We start from the raw sequence: 21,105 nt of genomic DNA, 5'->3' as shown, positions 1-21,105 counted from the left end.
TCCAGAGCCGAAAATAGAATCCATCGGCCTGGCGGAGGAGAGGCACTTAAGTAGGAAGCAGCCCTTCCTCTGTGCTAACCTCCCCGGGGCTGCAAGTCCTTCCTCCTCAAGTCTACCCTTTCCAGTTTGCAAAGCATCCTCCTCACTGGAGGCAGCAAAGCAGACTGAGTTGAATTGCCAACCAACCTCCCTCATCATTATAGGGTCTGCCCCAAACAGAGACTTTTCTGGGGGTTTTGTTTGGCTTTGTTTGTCCTTTCTCTTGCTTCCTCCAAACCTGGCTTACACATCCCAGGATGTCGGTTCCTTGGGCAGATCCCAGGCACACGATCCCGTGGGATCTTCTTTCCAGGTACCCCCGCCCCCCATCACTAGCCAAGTTGTCCCCCATCTTTCTTCACCCAGCACGTCAGGAGTCACTCTGGTGGTCTCCATCTCCAAGACCGCTCTGAAATGTGCATTGGCTGGCCCCCTTCAAGGGCTCCCTGTAGCCTTTGGAAAAGCCCATGCTTCTCAAGCATGTTGAACCCCACCCCGCCTTATTTTGCTGCCTCCTCATTCAATTTCCACTACGTGCGCACATGCGGGTCCCTGTGCGGACTGGGAGCCTCTCTCCTGACTCTACGTTTTTATATTTGCTGATGCTCTTTCCTTAGTTATCCCAAGTCTCCTCCACCAGGATGACTCCTGGTGGTCCTTCACCACCCAGAACAAACACCACTTGCTTTCTGACGCCCAGGCCTTGTCCTGGGACCCCCGTTTATGGTTTGTGCTCCAACGCGGGGTCTTATCTTGGGAAATTGAACTCAGCTGGTGCCTCCCTGTCTCACTGCTCATTAGTCTGTTTATGGACCAGGTGGGGACCATGCCCTAGTGCTGCCTGCGGGGACCTAGATCTGTCTGACAGCTGCTCGTACGCTCCATGGAGTCTTACTGTGTATTTGATGTTTCAGACCAAGAGCCTGGCCATCCTTACTCATTTTGTGTTTTAATTGAAGTGTGGTCAGTTTACAACGTTGTGTCAATTTCTGGTGTACAGCATCGTGTTTCAGTCATATATACACATACATTTATTCATTTTCATGTTCTTTTCATTATAGGTTACTACAAGATATTGAACTGATTTTGGAAAGTTTTTATTGTATTTATTTTTAATGATAGTCCTTTTTAACAGCAGCCTCCTCTCATGTATGAGTATTTGGGGGGGGTGTAATTAGGTTTATTTCTTTATTTTAATGGAGGTACTGAGGATTGAACTCAGGACCTCATGCATGCTAGGCACGTGCTCTACCCCTGAGCTGTACCCTCCCCACTGTATGTGTATGTTTCATGTATGTACTGAAAATTATGAGCTTTTCAGATGCTTCCTTCTACATAAGTTTCTTTACTATCTCACACTTTTTCTCATTGAATAATTGACAATAGCATGGTTGCAATTCCTAAACTGAAAGTGTTTAAAGCCTATTCTGGCTCATTCTGTTTTCAGATCTCTAGAAGTAAGGATGTGTCTCCATTTTCCCTCAGTATTTATCTTTTTAAAATCTTTTCTCTCTGGTTACTTCCATTCCCTTTTATAAATGCCAGGGTGACTGCTCCACTGACTGGGTTTTCCTGTTACTTTCGTGTCCTCAGGGCCATCTTTTTGCCGTGGTCACAGGGACGTTCAGAGTGACAGATTCCTTTTGTGTATTCAGATATGAGCAGTTGAACAAACGGTCTGCTCTTAAAAAGATAAAACCTTTCAGCAGATACTCTTGACTTCTTTGAGCCTCTGTTTCTCATCTGTAAATGACAGTGGTAATTACTGTAAAGACTACGATGTCATTTTTGAGTTTTGCTGAGTAAAGCACAGAGCAGAGCATCTAGCAAACAGCCTGTGCTTGGGAGGTGATGGCCAGTACTAGTATAGGTGTGTATCCACAGAGAGACATCCCTGTGTTGTCACTACATGTTGCCTTTTGGGGAAAAATGAACCATATTCTCCACCAGGCAAGGACCCCCTCCAATTCAGACCTCTGTCTGCTGTTGCTCTCTCTTCTGTTGTCGCAGGCTCCGGGATCTCAACTTCCTGCCACCTGCACTCTCTCTCTGCTCAGAAGTAGGATCGTTGTGGTCTCCCTCTGCATTCTACAAAGACCAAAACACAAGGTCTTCGCCTATTATGATGACCACTGCTCAGTAATTCCATGGAGTGAATAATTCCATGATAAGTCAAGGAGATAAGATTAACATCCTGATGGGTACTATTTGAAACAAGTTATACCCTCTCCTTGCTGTCTGTCAGATTCATTCTGGCTTCTTCACGCCTTCTGTGCATGGGTATCTGGAAGCCGAGCATGCTACATTGTATCCTCATGAGGATTACTGAATACCTCCCCCATTACAGGTGTCCCCGCTCTGTCACCTCTCTTGTCAAAGAGGGTATGTGGCTTCTAACTTTCGCATGAGTGTTTTCTCTCTCTGATCAATTTTCAGACTGATTCGTCTTTGGCCAAACATGTTCAGGCTGGTCAGCCAAGTAAATAAAGGATGCGGGTCCTGCTACCTTGTTTAGTTGATAATATGAAGAGGCACATTTGAAAAAAGGATGTCCATATAGACTTGTCTAAAATAAATCACCTCTTAGGGAGACTGCAAGGGAAGAAGAGGTGGGAAAATGAGCAGCATTCTTAGTTGTGATTAATGGTGCCTCTTCCTAGGGGAGAGAGAGAGAAAGCCAGTATCTTCCCTACTGGTGTCCATTTTTGCATCATGAAATTAGCAGTTTCCATTAGAAATGCCACCACCATCTTCCTCAACACTCCTCCCCCCATTCAATATGCACAGTATGGTGCAACTCACACTCCCAACGTCACAACAATCGTTTAAGATAAGAATGACTATTCCAGGGTATACAGAAAAGAAAACTGAATTCTATAAAGGTGGTTTGCAGTTTGCATCCTGAGTCAAATGTTTCTTCTGAGCTCTAAAAAGACTATATTCATTTGCCTGATTGATACCTCAGTTTGGTTATGTCATAAGTAGCTCAAATTTAACACATCCCAAAGGGAATTCTTAATCAATGTGTATCCTGCCCATATTCAGTGTCTTCTCCTCGTGATCTTTCTCACCTCGATAAATACACCTGTTGTCCAAACCAGAGCTGAGATTCTTCCTCGAAATCTCCATACCCCTTGCTTCCCTCAGTAAATTGAACACTGAGCTCCATCAGTCACCACCAACACGTCCACTTCTTTTCCTCTTCACTTCTTCTGTCACCTGAACTTTTAACTCAGCAACCGACTTTCACTCCTCTTTTCTGTAGGTCCATTTTCTCTGCAACAACCAGCAGGATCATCATAAAATACAGAGTTGAGCCACTTCCTGCTGAAAACCTTTCAATGGCTTCTGCCCGCACTGGGAACAAACCACAGTCCTGTGCATAAGGACAAGCCTGCAGAGCTGGGCCTCTGCCTGCTTCACTGGCCTCATCGTCCAGCAAGCTCCCCTCCCTCTCTGGGCTCAGACCCCATCAGTCTTCCATCCTGCCCTCAGCCATGCTCTCTCCCACATCAGGGCCCATCTACCCGGAATGCTCCCCTCCCTCCAACTCCTGCAGCTCATCTCAGCCAGTCTCAGCTTTATCATCATTGTCTCAGGCAGGTTCCAATTGATCCCCAGTTTAAATGAGGTGACTCTTATTTTCCTGTCCTGAAACATAGCAAGCTGTTCTTTCAAAGCATTGATCACTGTCTTGGGTCGTTGGAACACCCACCATAGACTGAGTGTCTTATAAACAACAGAAATCTGTTTCTCACGGTTTGGGAGGTTGGAAAGTCCAAGACCGAGGCACAGCAAATTTCGTGTCTGGTGAGGGCTCACATCTCAGTTCATAGATGGCCATCTTCTCACCAAGTCCTCACCTGGTAGAAGGGCAGGGGAGCTCTCCAGGGTCTTTTTCACAAGGGCACTGACCCCATTCATGAGGGCTCTGCCCTCATGACCTAATTACTCCCCGAAGATTCCTTCTCCAGAGACCATCTCATTGGGGATTAGGTTTCAACATATAGAACTTATGAATTTTGGGGGGGATACAAACATCCAGTGTACAGAAATCACTACTGATCAATCCATCCACAGATAGATACATTTATATACATACATGCATAGATATCTAATAGTTATTTCCATGTGTATTTCCTTGTGAATTACCTGTCTCACCTCCCAGTTTATGGACTCCATAACGTTACAGCGCATAGCTACTGAGATACTCAGTTCTCAGCACAGAATGAGGCCCATTTCAATTAAAGCAGTTACATTGTTGAGTGAACAGCTTCCCCCAGGTGACACAGTCCATACTGCTTTTACCTCCTTGAGCCCTCCACGGCGGGTCTGAAAGCATTTAGTCATGTGATACAGGGAACGCTTATGAGAGGGAAAACATCATTTTCAACTTCCCAATACCTGTATTAGGAAGACAAAAGTGAGTGTCCTACGATTTCCGAGCATGTGCAGTTAAGATGTCTAGAGACCGAGGTAACTAGTGCCCAGTCCAGGAGCTCCTTGACCTTTCACCTGTGCTCTCAAACCTAACTCTGGGAGAATCACCCGGGGACATGTATTTGTCAGTACCTGCTCTGGCCACACTATTCCTAAATCATCATCACCGTAGGGACCCCAGCATAAACATTTTTTCCCTCTTCCCAGGTAAGTGTTACGTGGAGCCAGAATTTAAAACTATTCTCTCAAAATCCTCTTCTAACTGTGAGAGTCAGCTCGTTCATAACTGACATTGTCATTTTCACGTCTGTGATTGTTAATCTTAAGGATTTTCAGTAACATGGAAACACGTTTGAAAGTAGTATACTATGGTATAATTAATAGTGTGGCATTATTATTATATAAAATATCAGTTCAATATTATATAATTAAACTGATTATTTAATATTATATACAAAAGATGAGCTCTGCACTCAAATCCCCAGAGGTGTAAACCTAGCTCTGTTACCTACTGATTGTGTAATCTTGGACACTCAGGTCCTCTGTGGACACAGTCTCTTTTTCTAGGAAGAGAATGGTAATAATAGTGCTCATTTCTTATATGCAATTTACTTGAAATAGTGCTTGGCATATGATAAGCATCCGAAAAGTATTAGCATCATTATCTTCGTCTGATATTTAAGTTGGTGGCCAAACTTCTCCCCATCTTACCTTTACCTCCTTATTCGGGACCACATCCCACCTGGACCTCAAAAGAAGGAAGTCAACTTTTTTATACACCTTTAGGCAGATCCCTAAAGATTCTTTCATCAGGCCTTCTGGAGACTTCAGGCTGTGTAGACTTCCATTTGGGGGCTTCTATTTGAGTTTCTTAAAAAAGGGGGAATACTAATTAATTTTAAAAAGCATTATACATTCTGATAAGGTGCAAGGATCTGTCAGGCTTCCCTCATTAACAATTACAACCGTCACTTGATAGCTGAGCTCACCTTCCATCCACACAAAACAGACTCTCTGCTATTTGGTTAATGATTGCCAAATGGTGTCATCGAAAATTCCTCAGCCTCAGAGCTGAAGTCATGTTCCCTTTCCCCAAATAAATCTCTTTGTCATCCAGCCTCAGCTGCCCTCTCTCTCTCGTTTTTCTCATCATCTGGGCCATCGATCATACGCAGTGGAGGCCACAGGGTTGTAAATTTCATCCTTGGCATGCTAATCCATATGGCCTGATTACAGGAACCTAAAAGGCCAAGTTTATAGCCCCCAAATCCTGGAGAAGAGGGGGAAAGGCAGTAACTGTCAGACCTAGGGGTTCGGAGGCCTCAGTGGAAGCCTTGAATCCCACTTTGGAAATCAGAGCACTTTATCGCTGGAAACACCCCCAAGATCTTTCATTGCAATTCTTTGGTTCTACAGATGAGGAAACTGAGGCCCAGAAATTTCTTAAAAAATAGTTAAAAAGAATGAGATCTGCCTACTCTTTCTCTTAGTTCATAGAAGAGTCTCTTCTATGAAGAGACAGATACATGTATGTATGTGCAATAAAGACACATTCAGTAAAAAACATTGATATGCTACAAAAGTTAAACTTTCTTTTTTTTTAAATCACTGTATTATTTAATTATTTTTATTTTGGCAGGAAGGGAGGTAGTTAGGTTTATTTATTTTTAGAGGAAGTACTGGGGATTGAATCCAGGACCTTGTGCATGCTAAGCATGCGCTCTACCACTGAGCTGTACCCTCCCACCGCAGTCAAACTTTCTGATCTAAAATAACTTTACTGATTGATTGAGTCTTAAGACTTCCTCAGCAGATAATGCACACACCTCAGTGACCCCTCCTCCACTAAGCTTTGGAGACAGAGAAATTAGGGACACAACCCCTGCCCTTTGGGAACTCAAGAATTCTTTGCAGCTACTAAAAGCAAACCAGTAAATGCTTGCAGTGGAGGTTGAGGAATCAAGCCTGCGGTAAGGCCAGCAAAGGGAGGGAACGCCCACAGCAGACAGTTCCCTGATGGGCTAATGTCTTGCTGCCCCGTGTGTGACTTGACTGACTCCATCTCTCTGATTCCCATGACCTGTGTCCTCATAGTGGCGATTGTACAGGACAACTTGAAAGGGAAAATGACCTAAGACTTAGATCAACCGCTTAATGCAGCAGTGGCTTCCCACACAAATGCCAAGGCCTTGCCTCCTGCAATTTGTTTTCTGTTTACTCCTTGTTGAAATGGTCACTGGACTGATTTACTGTTACTCCCCCCGCACCCGGTCTCCTGGCACTGAGTTCTGTGGATGGTGCCAGGATAGAATCATTACCAGAGAGTGTTCAGTTTCCCCCAAACAGAAAACCATGAACAGCTTTTTTTTTTTTTTTCCTTTAGGAAAAAAATACCAACCAGTTTGGCGGGGGCTAGCAGCTCTCTTCTCCAATTCTGATGCCATTATGTAACTGCCTCTCATTAGGTGAACACTTTCAGGGAGCAATTTTGTGCTGCGGTTGAGGACTTCTGACGGCTCAGGTCACGGTGGAATGCTGGTTCTTTCTCCATATCCCTGCTCAGTAGCCACCTTCGCCCTGATCCCTCTTTCTGTGAGCTTGTGAGTGACATTTATGAAACCATACCCCACTTTACTGAAACCCTCTGTTAACCTGTCTGCACCTTGTGGTGACAGCATGTCCCAGCCTGCTCCCTGGGGTCCTCGTTCCTGCCGGTCATCTTTGTTTTATCACCTGCTCCCCTTTTCACTCTCTCCAGTCCCTGTGTGGCTCACAGGTGGTAAAGACTAGGATCACCCTTTCCTTCTTTGCATCCTTTGCCAGGAGAGTGATTCATCTGCCTTCTCAGTTCTGTGTGTCTTGAGTCCCTGAATGGGAGGGCCAGTGTGTGAATCACTTTGCATCTCACCTTTCAGTACAGAGACCAGAAAGAGTACAGAATGTACCCAATATCTACCTATGCATTTAAGTTTAAACTACTGGAAGGATTTCTCCCATGTTGGAAGTCACCTAAAATGAACACATCCTTTGGGTGTAGTCTTTGTAGTTAGAGAAGACTCAAATCGGACGGCAAAACTGGGTGGGCTCAGAGGTGTCCACAAGTCTAAGATACCCAAATAATCTAGACGTTTTCAGAAGGCAAGGGTGACCAGTGTTCACAGAAGCACTATTTACAACAGCCAAGACATGGAAACAGCCTAAATGTCCATTGACAGATGACTGGATAAAGAAGATGGGGTATATTTATACAATGAAATACTATTCAGCCATGAAAACCGACAACATAACGCCATTTGCAGCAACATGGGTGTCCCTGGAGAATGTCATTCTAAGTGAAGTAAGCCAGAAAGAGAAAGAAAAATACCATATGAGATCGCTCATATGTGGAATCAAAAGAAAAAAAAAAGACAGATGAACTTATTTACAAATCAGAAACAGGCTCACAGACATAGAAAACAAACTTATGGTTACCAGAGGGGAAAGGAAGAAGGAAGGGATAAACTGGGAATTTGAGATTTGCAGATACTGACTACTATATATAAAATAGATAAACAACATGTTTATACTGTGTAGCACAGGGAACTATATTCAATATCTTGTAGTAACCTATAATGAAAACGAATAAGAAAACATATATATGCATGTATATGGATGATTGAACTATTAGGCTGTACACCAGAAATTGACACAACATTGTAAACTGACTAGACTTCAGTGAAAAAATAAAAATAAAGAAGGCAAGCGAGACTGTCAGAGCTAAAAAGTCTATCTGCTAAAGCTAGGATTGGAATTTAGAGCATTGGTTCTGTTTTGTGTTTTTTGTTTGTTTGTTTTTTGGTTTTTTTTTTCGTACCATGACTGTTTTCAATGTTGTCTTCTCAAGACCTCTCCTGTTTTTCCAACTGCTCTCATGCACAGACATGTCAGAAATTCTGCAAGAAAAGCTATTCTGAGGAGTTGGCACAGATAGTTCTGGAAACTTCTGTTGTTATTCGCGGTTCATCTGAGGTTATCCTAAGCTTCTGATAAGAGCTGGAAAAGTCACAGAAGTGGTGGAGTTGCTGTGTAAATTTGAGCTGACTGTGGAAACCTCTGTGGTCTGGGGATTGCTAACCAAAACCCTTGAGTCTTCAGTGCAAAAGCATATGGTCTGAATAAGAATTGCTTTTCTTAGATGATGTATCATGAGATAAGCTGCAAACGGTAATTGTACTGAAAATCACGTTGCAGTGGCACTGGTTTTCTCAGGGGAAATCGATGGTTTCTCTTGTCAACTCTGAGCCTCAGCTTCTCCGGCCAGTGAGAAAACAGACTCCCTGTTCCTTCTTAGCTCACTTGGGGATTCGAGCTTGGAATCTTTTATTCAGTGGGGCTCTTTTTTCAGCTGGTTTGTTGACAAGCGACCAACATCTATCAAATAGGCCTGAATATGCCTCCGGAACGCTGTCTTTCTCAGACAACAAGAGATGACAGCTGGGTCACCGATTAAGGGCCCAGTGGGAAGTTGGCCAGCCCTGGTCTTTCTTAGTGCAGCCGGGAAGGAGGCGAGTGTGTGCTGGATTCATCTTGACCTTAAAGAAGGCATTTGTGAGCTGGAGGACCCATCCATCCTGAAGACTCCTTGGGCCCACAATAGACCTGACCTTAATATTCTCGAGAAATCTGCCAGTGTATCACCGTCTTCACCAACCACACATTGAACTGAAGTGAATTCATAATGAGGAGATTCTAAAAATTGATTTTGAGAAAGAGGGAGAAACTGTTCACTCCAGGAAGCAAATACCTAACAGCTGTGTCCTGGCCAGCCTTGCAGGTAAAATACGGAACTCTGATGAGTTGATCATCATGTAATCGTGGCAGGAAAAAGAAAGAAAAAGAAGGCCAAAAAGGCTACATTGAGGCTTTGCCACCTTGGCAAGGAAATTGGGTAATTCCACCAAGAAGAAAAGACTTTTGGGTGGCCAGGATTGGAATTTGCACTGGCCAATAAGAAACAGGGATGAATTTTCTAAAATTCGAAGAGTTCTATTTAAAAACCCCAACTGGCCCTGCACGTTTCCTACTTTAAATGCTTTCACAGTTATTTCTCCATTAATCTCAGGGCCCCATTAAAACTTGTATTGCTGTATTTTTACTAGGATGCTCTGTGGTAAAACCTCTGGCTGTCTCCCCCAGCCTCTGGGCTCCTCACTTCTAAGCTTCTGCACAGAGCTTCTCAAACCTCAGTGAGGACAAGACTACAGGCAGGCGGCTGCGTTCCAAGCCCTGAGTCTCTGATTCCCTGGGTCTGCAGAGAGGTCCTAAATCCTGAGCCCCTACCAAGCTCCCTGGGGAGCCCAAGGCCACGGGTGCAGAGAGCACACTTTTAGATCCACTGGTCCAGCAAGTCTGGATCCCTCTGGTTCTGAGGTCTGACCCTCGGGAGCAGGTGGCCCCTTCCCTGTGCTGGTGAGGCCCCTCATCTGCCTAACTTCCGGCACCCCTCCGAGAAGTGCTATCTCCCCCTGAAGAGCCTGGAGAGGGTTAGACTTCCCTCCTCTGGGATCCTCTCCTTACTGGGGATGTGTGATTGTGAGGTCCTGTCTCCAGCTTAGCCTTTGAGACTCGGGACCTCTGTGGAGTTTATTGCCAGTGACCTGCGCTGAGCACGGACCCTGACACACTGTGGGTTGGGGTGGTGCTCAATAAAGGCTCAGATAGGAGAATGTCTGGGTGAAGCGGGATCCCCCAAGTCAACGAGGATAGGGGGTTCAAGCTTAGTGCAGACGATGAGGGTGAGGAGGGCATTTCCTGTCTAGTCTAAGCAAGCCTCTCAGGTATGCATGTGGCTCCCAGGAGGGGCAGCTGCTCTGATCCAACTTGGTCTGTGAGTAAAGGAGCAAGTTCAGGGGGGCAGGGGCCACGAGGAAATTAGCATCAACCTTGAAGAGAAAGAAAACCTCCTTTCAACCTTCCTGACACGCACACCCATGTTCACGCCCCCTAGAGTGCACCTGATGTCTGCTGGACAATCACACGCAGTCTCACGGGGTACGAGGGGTTCCTCCGTCACCCGCACCCCAACACCCCACTTTCTAATCGGGAAACATCCACGGCTTCGGAGTCAAACACACACCACGTGTGTGCCTTGGGGCAGGGTGCGTAATCTTGCTTTGGCATCTCCTTTTCACAAATGGGGAGAAACATGGTCCTCACAAGGTTGTTAAGAACATTAAATTAGGCAAAAATGCTAATTACTTTCTCTTTCCTCTAGAGGATGGAGTACTTCCTCCATAAGAAGATGTGTGCATGTGGCTTAGAGGAGCGGTGAGAGAGAATGTGGGCAGCAGAGTTAGTTTTGTCCATTATCTTTTTGGTGCCCTGAAAACCACACCTTGAGGGGCTCACACAGGTCTTCCTCTTGCCAATACGATCCCGTCTCTATCTGCCCTGCACTTTCCGACACACCGTCTTCATTTTTCTCTGGTTTTATTTTTGTATCATTAGAGAGAATCTTGCTTCAGGAAGCTTGTGCAACATGAATGAAGGTGAGAATCACCAGAGCCAGACCCCAGGCTGCAAATTAAGTACCACAGGAGAGAATCAGGACCAAGTGGTTCAAAGTGTCTGATGAGGAAAACCCAGCAGAGAATAGACTTGCTTCCCTTCCGAGCAACACTATAAAAATACAGGCTTTATCGTTAACATTTTAAATCTGCTGTATCCAAAGCGGTAGTGGTATAGCTATACAATGGAATACTACTCAGCCATAAAAAAGAGTGAAATAATGCCATTTGCAGCAACATGGATGGACCTAGAGATCATCATACTAAGTGAAGTAAGTCAGATAGAGAAAGACAAATATCACATGATATCACTTATATGTGGAATCTAAACAAATGACACAAATGACCTTATTTACAAAACAGAGACAGACTCACAGACATAGAAAACAAACTTGTCATCACCAGTGGGGAGGGGATGGGAAGGGATAAATTGGGAGTTTGAGATTTTCAAATACTAACTACTATGGATAAAGTAGATAACAATAAATTTCTTCTGTATAGTAGAAGGGACTATATTCAATACCTTGTAGTAACTTATAACACAAAAGAACATGAAAAGGAATATATATATAAAAATATATATATATATATATATATATATATAATATATATATATAACTGAATCATTATGCTGTATACCAGAAATTAACTCAACATTGTAAACCATCTATACCTCAATAAAAAAAACGGGCTGTATCCAAGTTAGGGATTGGAATACTTCACATAGTTCCTGTGTCTGGAGGAATTATTAAGTATTCAGTGGAGGGAAAACTTTAATCCTCCTTAAACAATTTTTACTGTGTTTCTCCATTTGTGAAACGGCTGATGCATTTTGCGTGTGACTTAATGAATGTTGCCGAGGTCCAGGGTGCTCACCTGAGTTCTCTCCGATGGCCCAGGTGCTTCTCTCATTGGCCTCAGTGGTGTTCAGAGGAAGTTTCACTTTCCAGGCTCCTTAAAGGGGCCTCTCATCCCTGCTTTCATGGGCATCTGTGAGTCATGCAGTAATCAGGTCCCAGGCGGCAGAGTGTGTGCCTCTGGAGAAATGAACCCTGTGAGTGTGGACGGGCAGCCCAGCTCTTGGGGGCAGGGGCCAGTCAGGGGCCAGGAAGTGGGGGGAGAGTTGGCAGCACCGCCCTCAGGCTTCACTGGGTCACTAAACCGTTTCACAGGTAGTCGGGACAGCTGGTGCCGAGCTCGGAGTTAATGAGGCGATGAGTACACATCTGGCTCCTGTCCTCCTGGGACACACTGTCCTGCTGGAGAGCTGGGGTGTAAACACTGGCAAAGAGCCACGTGTCAAAGTCCAGTTGGGAGGTGAACTATCAAGGGGATGGCAGGGTGCTTAGGGGCGGGCTGATGGGACAAAGCTGTTAGGGAAACAGCAGGGCACCAGGCTGATGGGGTGGGTGTCGAGCATTGACCAGAGAGGGACAGCACTTGGGAAGATGCTCAGCACTCAGAGAGGGGCTAAGTCCCATAAGGGAGGTTGGATCCCCAGCTCTGCCCCTTGCTAAATGTGAACTTCTTGTGCTGTGGGGTCATTTGTAAAACAACAACAACAACAACAACAACAATAATAATAGTGTGTTCTTCATAGGGTGATCAATTGGATTAAATAAGTTCATGCACAGAAAAGTATTTAGAGCATCACGAGGCTCATGGAGTGTGCTCTGTACTTGGTGTCCTACTCCGCCCCCACATGCAGACACACACATGCACACGACACATGTGTGCACATGCTGAAAATGCATCCTGCTTGGAGCGGGGTGAGGGTAGGGGAAGAAGCAGAGGAAGGAGGAGGCGGGCAAGGAGGACAGAGGCAGACTGCATGGCATGTGGGGTCTCAGAGACTAAAATTTAATTCCTAGCGTGGAGAGAGTTTACTGAAGGGCTTCGGCAAAGGTGCTGTGGAGAGGAGAGAGGCTGCAAACGTCGAATCGGGTGGTTACGAAGCTATTTTAAGAGCCAGAAGGCGATGATGAAGGCTTGGGTGAACATCTGCTCAGTGTGATGTGAGGGGGGCTGAACCCCAAACTCAAAACAGAGTTTCCTTGTTCTTTATACCATCTTTTTTTCGTCTTTTTTTTTTTAATTTAGTTTTATTTTATTTTGGGAGGGAGGTAATTAGGTTGACTTATTTATTTATTTAGAAGAGGTGCTGGGGGTTGAACCCAGGACCTCGTGCATGCTAGGCAGGCACTCTACCACTGAGCTACACCCCCTTCCCCCCTCATATGACGCTTCAGAGCTTTACCAGTGCAGTCATTCCTTTGGATTCATGAGGGAAGGGAGTGTTACTGGGTGACTGTTCGTTTCCAGGTACGATTTATGTAATTCCCTAATGACTCTTCTGGTAGAGCTGTCTTAGCCCAACTACACAGATACACAGACAGGACCACTGAAGCTCAGAGAGGTTCTTGTCTCCAATCCCCCAGCCAGTAAGTAGCAAAACCAGAGTGGAAGCCCAGGTCTGTTAAATTTCAACCTCATTTTCTTTTTTTCCTGTCCTACTGGTTAGCTCATTTCCCTTAAGGTCTCATGGCGACCTGGAAGTGCATTTTCTTAAAGGTAACCCACGTTATGGGCACTTACAGCCTCATTTAAGTCACTAGATTAGCTGCACATTTGAGGGAGTGAAATGCAGATTGTGAGGGCTGTGATGGATTGGGGACAGGGGCGACAGCACTGGAGGGGTGGGCAGAGGTAGCATCTGGGCCCTGCCGACTGAGACAAAGGGAGTGAGGTGGACCCTGTAAGCAGTATCTCCAATCCCACACTTACTTGTGTCATCACTTGACCCAATTCCATTGGCATGTACGGTGTTTGAACTTTTATACTGTTCCTATGGGACCGGGCGTACCCTTCCATTTTAGCTCACAACATGTCGTATTAGTGTCCCGGTCCACAAATTGTCCCACGTCCACTTACTCAGCATTAAACTCCTAGGGACCCAGTTCCTAACCCAGAGACTGGAGCAGAGGCAGAGGGGGAGGGCTCAGAAGACAGCATGAAGACACAAGGTGCACCCCCTGTGCACAAAGACTTTTACGTAGTTTGAGAAGCTGAAATACGGCAGGACAGGAAGCTTGGGGCCAACTTGCATCCCCTGGGCATAAGCCACTGGACCTAAGAGGGAAATAGCGTCCCTCTGGGCAAGAAGGTGGTCCGATGAGGAAGGCAGCGTTCCCCAGGTGACCTGAACACCCGTCACTTGACGTGGACTGGAGCATTAAATTCTCACAGCAGTCTTCTCTGCAGGATACAATGGCCCCGTTTTATGGGTGAGGAAATCAAGTCTTAGAAAGGTAGAGCTGCCAGTGAGACCCAGTTTACAAGCTGTGGCTGTCACCGTTTAAGAGCCACGATATCTTGCTGCATCATGGTCCTCATCATTCCGTGATGGATCACAGCTCGCAGTCTGTAGCCTCCACGAGGCTTGGGCAGAGTCTGCTTGAGAGGACGGAGGTAGGGCGCTGACGAGCAGTATGGGGAAAGTCTGAGAACAGGGGTAGGGGGAGGGATCTGTGAAAATTCCTTTATGTCTAGACTCTTTCCTTTTAGGCTCTAGGAAGTCATCAGCAATCTCTGGGCTAGGACCACTTTATTCCATAGGACTAAATTATGAAATTGTATTTTAAAATTGATTAACCATAAATGCATGATTTCACTTTTATTTTCATTTCAACATTTCAGCTTTCCAAAGGATGTTTCTAGCTCCTTGGTGAAAAAAAACAAAAACAAAACAGAAAAAACACTTAATTTATCACTGCGTATGCTCAAGCTGAGGATTTTAATTGCTTGGTGAATAATACAGATTTGAGTTCTCTCGAGTCCTTGATTTCAAATAAGAATAACCTCACCCCCTCCCTCACACCCATTCACCAACATCCCACCCACATAAGATGGTATATAATGAATCTGTTTCAAGCTATAATTAAATAGCCTTAAATTTTTCTTATTATAAGTAACCAAAGTTTTCTGTAAAAGTTTTTATGATTAAAAAAGTGGGGGAAATAATGTAAAAATAACCTATAATAACACCTTCTAAATAGAGTTGCTATTTGTTACAACTTATTGTTACAGGCTATTTTTTTCCGAGCAGTTTAGATTCACAGCAAAATTAAGAGGAAAGTACAGACATTTCCCACAGAACCCCACAAATGTGTATCTCTATCCCCCGTTATCACATCCCCCACCAGAGTGGTACTTTGTTACAACTGATGACCCTACACTGACACATCGTTTACACTGTGGTTCACTCTTGGTGGTGTCCATTCTGTGAGTTTAGGCAAACGTATAATTATGTGTATCCATCACTATCATACCATAGAGTGTTTTCACTGCCCTAGAAATCCTCTGTGCCCTGCTAATTCATCTTCCCCACAACCCCTGGCCATCACTGATATTTTTACTGTCCCCCAGTTTTGTTTTTATAGAATATCATATGGTTGGAATCATATAGTAGTCTTTTCAGACTGGCTTTTTTTCATTAAGTAATATACATGTAAATTGTTTTCCATGTCTTTTCATGGCTTGATTGCCCATTTCTTTTTAGTGCTGTATGACAGCCCCTTGCCTTAATGTGCCACAGTTTATTTATCCATTCACCTACTGAAGGACATCTTGTTTGCTTCTAAGATTCGGCAATTACGAAAGATGCCATAAACATCCGTGTGCCAGTTTTTGTGTGGACCTAAGTTTTCAAGTCCTTTGAGTAAATAGGAAGGAGCTAGGTTGCTGGACAGTACAGCAAGAGGACGTTTAGTTTTGCAAGAAACTGTCAAGCTGTCTTCCACAGTGGCTGCACCATTTTGCATTCCCACCAGCAGTGAGTGAGGGTTCCTGTTGCTTCACATCCTCGCCAGCATTTGGTGGTGTCTGTGTGCCAGAGTTAGGCCATTCTAATAGGTGTGCAGTTAATGGTATCTCATTGCTGCTTTAATTCACATTTCCCTGATGACACGTGATGTAGAGAATCTTTTCAGATACTTGTTTGTTTGATGAGGTGAGACTTTTCTTATTTGACAGTTGCCAAGAGAAGTAGATCTTAAAAGTTCCCATCACCAGAAAAAAAAAAATCTGTAACTGTGTATGGCGGCCAAGGATACATTTTTGTAGTGATCATTTAATAGTACATACAAATATCTAATCATTATGTTGTACACTGAAACTAATGAAATGTTTTATCTCAATTTGTATCAAAAAAAAAAAAAACCAAAAGAAAGTCCTTCTTAGCTTTCTGGTGTACAATTTTCAGACATGTTTATACACATCTACTCCATACGTTTATCCAAATCATGATTACTGTGAGATAGGCTGGGACCTGGGACCTGGGACCACTTCTGAGATGTTGGGGACAAATCAGGGTACCCTGCATGATCCCTGCACCCGGCATCACCAAGGGGGTGGGCAGACCGCCTGAGCCACCCCTCAGGCCCGACCCACTGGTCTACCCCCCCTTCACCCCATTTAAGGTACCAGCCTACCCCCCTCAGGAAGCAGAAAGGGCATCTGTTACTTCTTTTCCATCCCAGTCCCAACAAAGCCTTACTTGAATTTCTCATCTGGACTCTTACTAATTTCTATTAATTAAAGTGTTCAAGAACCCTATTGGGAATGAACTGGACCTGCTCTTTTTTTTTTTCCTTTAACAATAATGAGCAAACACTTTTGTGCATGCAAACTAAAATGGTACACATCCCCACACAAGATAAGGCAGAGACAATAAGGATGCAATGCCTTTGCCCTCTCTGTTCAAATAGTAAGTCATCCTTTACAGTATATCCTTTAACATTGAACTTAAAGGGACCCTCAGAACCCTTCTCAGCACAGGTCTAGGAAGACAGTACTGTTCAGAGTTGAAACAATAAACTGTAGTTTTCATCCCCAACCTTGATCCTGGATGGAGGATCACATTACTTCACCTATCAGAAGCAGACTAATGGGGAAGGTAAATCATGAGAAATTATTACAACCGGGCATCTGACATAGCAGAGCCTGACAAGGGTCCTTGCGCTGTTCACACCCTGTCCCCTCAAGCAAAAGCTGACATATCACTAATGAGAGGTTTTCCTTCCAGGCTGACGATCAGTTCACTTTGACTGTGTGTGTGATGGCTGCTTGTAAATGAATGCTCCCCTAGTCTAATTAGATTGGGTCTAGTCTATATGTTTCCTGTTGAGTCGGGACCCTATAGATGCCAGGAACGTTTCTATTAATTGGACAACAACTCAGATCCCAGAGAGGAAGGGCAGTGATGAGGATGGGCACTGACGGTTTTCTCCCTCTCTCTTTGTGCCCAGAATCAGATGTTGCTGACTTCGATGGCCGGAGCTCCCTCCTGTACAGGTTCAATCAGAAACTGATGAGCACGCTCAAGGATGTGATCTCTCTGAAGTTCAAGAGCATGCAAGGAGATGGAGTCCTGTTCCACGGAGAAGGGCAACGTGGGGACCACATCACCCTGGAGCTCCAGAAGGGGAGGCTGGCCCTGCACCTCAACTTGGGTAAGCCAGGCTCTGCCCCTTCCCTGCCCCGGCTCTGCCCCTTCCCTGCCCTGGCCGGGCCCTGGGGAGCTCCCTTCTGTAGCAGAGCCCAGCTCCTTATTCTCCTAGTGCATCAGCTGCAGGTTCCTGGATCACAACCTAAGAGACACAATTTCCTTATCCAGGTTGGAGAAGAAAAGTACCATTTTTTAAAAACTCTTTTTGTATTTTGGGGGAAGGTAATTAGATATTATTTATTTATTAATTATTATTTATTTATTTTTAAATTTTATTTAATGAAGGTACTGGGGATGGAACCCAGGACCTTGTGCATGCTAAGCACGCACCCTACCACTGAGCTGTGCCCTCCCCGCTAAAGAGCACCATACTTTTAAATGTTTAAACCATTAATAACCTTCTCTGAAACAAGGAAATTTTGGTAGGAGGATAGTGCCACTAGCTAGTTGCTATTCATGTATTTATTTATTTGTCTCCATAATTAACTTTTTTTTTAGTACCAAACTTTACCTTAAGCATGTTTAAACACACATTATTATAATGCACACATATTATAAGGAGACTTGCCCACAATCTTATAATTGTTACCTTTATGAAAGTTAAGTTTCAGGGGGAAAAATAAACATTTCAATTTCTTTTTTTTTAAATTTATTTTGTTCTTTTAGGTGGGGGGACAATGGGTCTTTAGTATGTTGGGAAAAATCTAAGCTCCTGGGCATCCTCATGTTATGTTAAGGGAAACACCGTTTTCTCTGAATGTCCAGCTTATCCCAGGGGTAACCCTAGATTTGCCAAATGCCAGCTAATTGGGTGCAGGATGCCCTCTACCTTCTCTGTGCTTCGGACTCAGGCCTCCCTCTATGAGTTGGCATCCATCACGCCTGCCTCTCCACATGCAGGTCTGCATCTCACCGTAATCAACTTCCCTTCCCAGGGAAAGAAAGACAGGCTCATCCTCCTTGACATGAAAGGCACCTATGAAGGAAGGATGTGCCTAGTGCACAAGGCAGGGAGCAAAATTCCCAAAGATGCAAAGGCAAGCTCTGCTGTAGAAAAAGAGCCAGGCTGATGACAAAGGAACTGACCACTTTCTCAGAGTTACTCCCTGCCTCCCATTTGACATTTATCAGTATGAGGGGGAGGGCTGGATATTACACTTGTGGGAGAGAATTATCACCTAAGTATCAAATAGTAAAGAAGGAAAGTCAGAGCAGAAGACTAGCAAAGAAAGCAGAGTCAGAGTTTGTGAGCTCGAGTTGCAGGAAAGACTGGAAAAATCACAGATGCATTTTGTATTTAAGTAATTAGTATTTAGTAAGAAATTCTTTTAGTAATTAGCAGGAGAAACAGAAGAATGAAGATTACCATGAACTCATCCCCAGAGCCAAACAATATAAGCCTCTGTTCTGAGGCATTTCTGGGCATCTTCTTAGCCTTCAAGGGTTAGCAGGGAGAACTTCAGGATCCCAAGTTTAACTCATAAAATTTAAATCTAATGGATTCAATTAAATTACAGCAAAGGCATCTTTAGAAGGCAAGTCACACCCAGAGGATAGCGGGAAGATGATTTTTCAGTAACCTAATTGGTTGTGTTAGCATAGCTAAAGAAGAAATTTATCAGTGAATTGAAGGAAAGGTGAGCATAAAAGTACTCAGCAGAAATATATCATTTAGTTACCTGGCCTTCAATTTTCATGAAAGGAGAATGGAGTAAACCCTCACCCCCACTACACCCAGTTACAAGTGGTTCACAGAACATTGTGGGTTATGCATAAAGTTATCAATAGTAAAGCAGGTAATGCTGAATCTGCCACTTAGATTCCCAATTCGGATATGCCGTCGCCCTTCCAAAGCTCTGCCCCAACAGGCATAACCCAGTGATGTACACCAGCCTCAGTCACAGTATAGCATGATTGAGAGGAGTGGGCATGGTCAGGCAGCAGATCTTATTTTAATTGCAGACATGTGCTAGCTATTTCTTATGGGGAAAGTTCATAACCTCAAAGCCTCAGTTTACTCGTTTCCAACCTGGGGTTAATAATAACTATCTTGCAAAGCATGAACATGACAACTAAAAGCATTATAAAGTGAATTTTTTTTATGTCAGTAAATAAACATAGTGAGGTACCAAACACAGAAGCTCTTAATTCTACTCATTATTCTACTCAGTATCTGAATGTTCCACCCCCTGTGCTATGCTGGTCTTCCTAGAAATAAATGGCTATATTAAGATCAAGAAGATCTGCTTGCTGTGATACAAAGAAAGTAGAATAATTCTCTCTTCCCGGATTCCATCTGCCCTCTATTTCTAACTGGTGGTGATAAGGGGAAATCTCATCTAGTGAGTGATTCAGTAGTAAAAATATGTTTATTTCTTCATCTTTTCCTCATCTCGTGGATTTTACCCATCTCTAGCCATTTACCACAACTGTTTCTTGTACTCACCTCTTTTAGGCAGTCACCTAGGATACCTGTAAAATAGCATACATTTCTATGTTCCTTCTCTAGAGAGGCACTGACATATATTAGAACCTCCGCTCTGCAGAACTCAGTTAGAGCCAGCAGATCCCTGGAAGCACTGAGTTAGAGGGAAAGAGGGGCATGATAATTAAATCAAAGCTGATAATCAAGGGAGCTTTGATACGCCCGTAATGGAAAATCTGTAACGTAGGTTCCACGAGGGCAAGACAGCCCTTTGTTTATTGCTGTATCTTCAGAAACCGGAACACCTGCCTGAAGTAGGTACTCAAGGTAAATTGAGTATATTGGAAAAAGGGCTTTTCATCTCACATAGCAGAGCCTGACACAAATACACATTATTCTGTTTTGGCTTGCTTACCTTAAAGCCTGAGCTACTCTCTCTCCTATGATGGGGCCCTGATATTTGCAGAACATATTGAGTATGTTGGTATCCTATCATAGCATCCTTGTTGGGTATGTAAATATTACCCCCAATTCACCCATGTGGAATATAAAGCTGAAGAAGAATAAATCACCTGTTCAAATTACATGGTTACTGATTAGCATAAGCATTATTAAAATCTAGTTATATGTAACTTTCTTTTACTATTATTTTCAGATTATAAACTATATTTCACTTTTAGAAAACTTGAAAAAAATTAGAAAGAAGGGTAAAAGTCACTCAAAATCCTATAATGCAGTCACCCTTCTATTAACATTTTGGTATGTTTTTCAAGTGTATTCCCTAGTTACTCATATAAAATATTTACATATTGTGTAAAATCCATGTTCTTTCCATGTTGCCCCACAGCCTTCAAAGTGGAAAGAGTTCATATCATCCATGATCAGGTTCTTAAGAGAAATGAATCAAGAAAGAAAGACAAAAGAGAGAAGGAGGGAGGGAGGGAGAATCCAAAAACCCAAGTTAATGGGCTAAATAATGGCATAGGCCAATGAAGAAGGAAGTTTCTCTTTTCCCAGCTGAGGCAGACACTCCAGCAGCGGTCCCTTTAGTGACAGTCCTCTGGTGTGTGTTCCTTGTCTAACCTGTGACTTCACAATGCAGAAATTCAGGCTGAGTGGAGGGGTTCAGCACTACGGCCAAGGGCAGAAGG

At 43.9% G+C, this 21,105-nt stretch overlaps 1 protein-coding gene across 1 annotated transcript in view; it reads left to right on the top strand.

The window, feature by feature from the left end:
- CNTNAP5 (contactin associated protein family member 5) overlaps positions 1-21,105 on the top strand; it is a 741,033-nt gene that overhangs the window by 320,051 nt on the left and 399,877 nt on the right. Inside the window, exon 5 of the mRNA XM_010979356.3 lies at positions 17,330-17,533. Within this exon, the coding sequence (XP_010977658.3) occupies positions 17,330-17,533 (204 nt within the window). The remainder of the gene's footprint in view (positions 1-17,329; positions 17,534-21,105) is intronic.

This window comes from Camelus dromedarius, chromosome 4 (genome assembly GCF_036321535.1).
Source record: "Camelus dromedarius isolate mCamDro1 chromosome 4, mCamDro1.pat, whole genome shotgun sequence".
NCBI lineage: Eukaryota > Metazoa > Chordata > Mammalia > Artiodactyla > Camelidae > Camelus > Camelus dromedarius.
The sequence above is the reverse complement of the archived record's forward strand: the minus strand, read 5'-3'. Positions and strand labels throughout refer to the sequence as shown.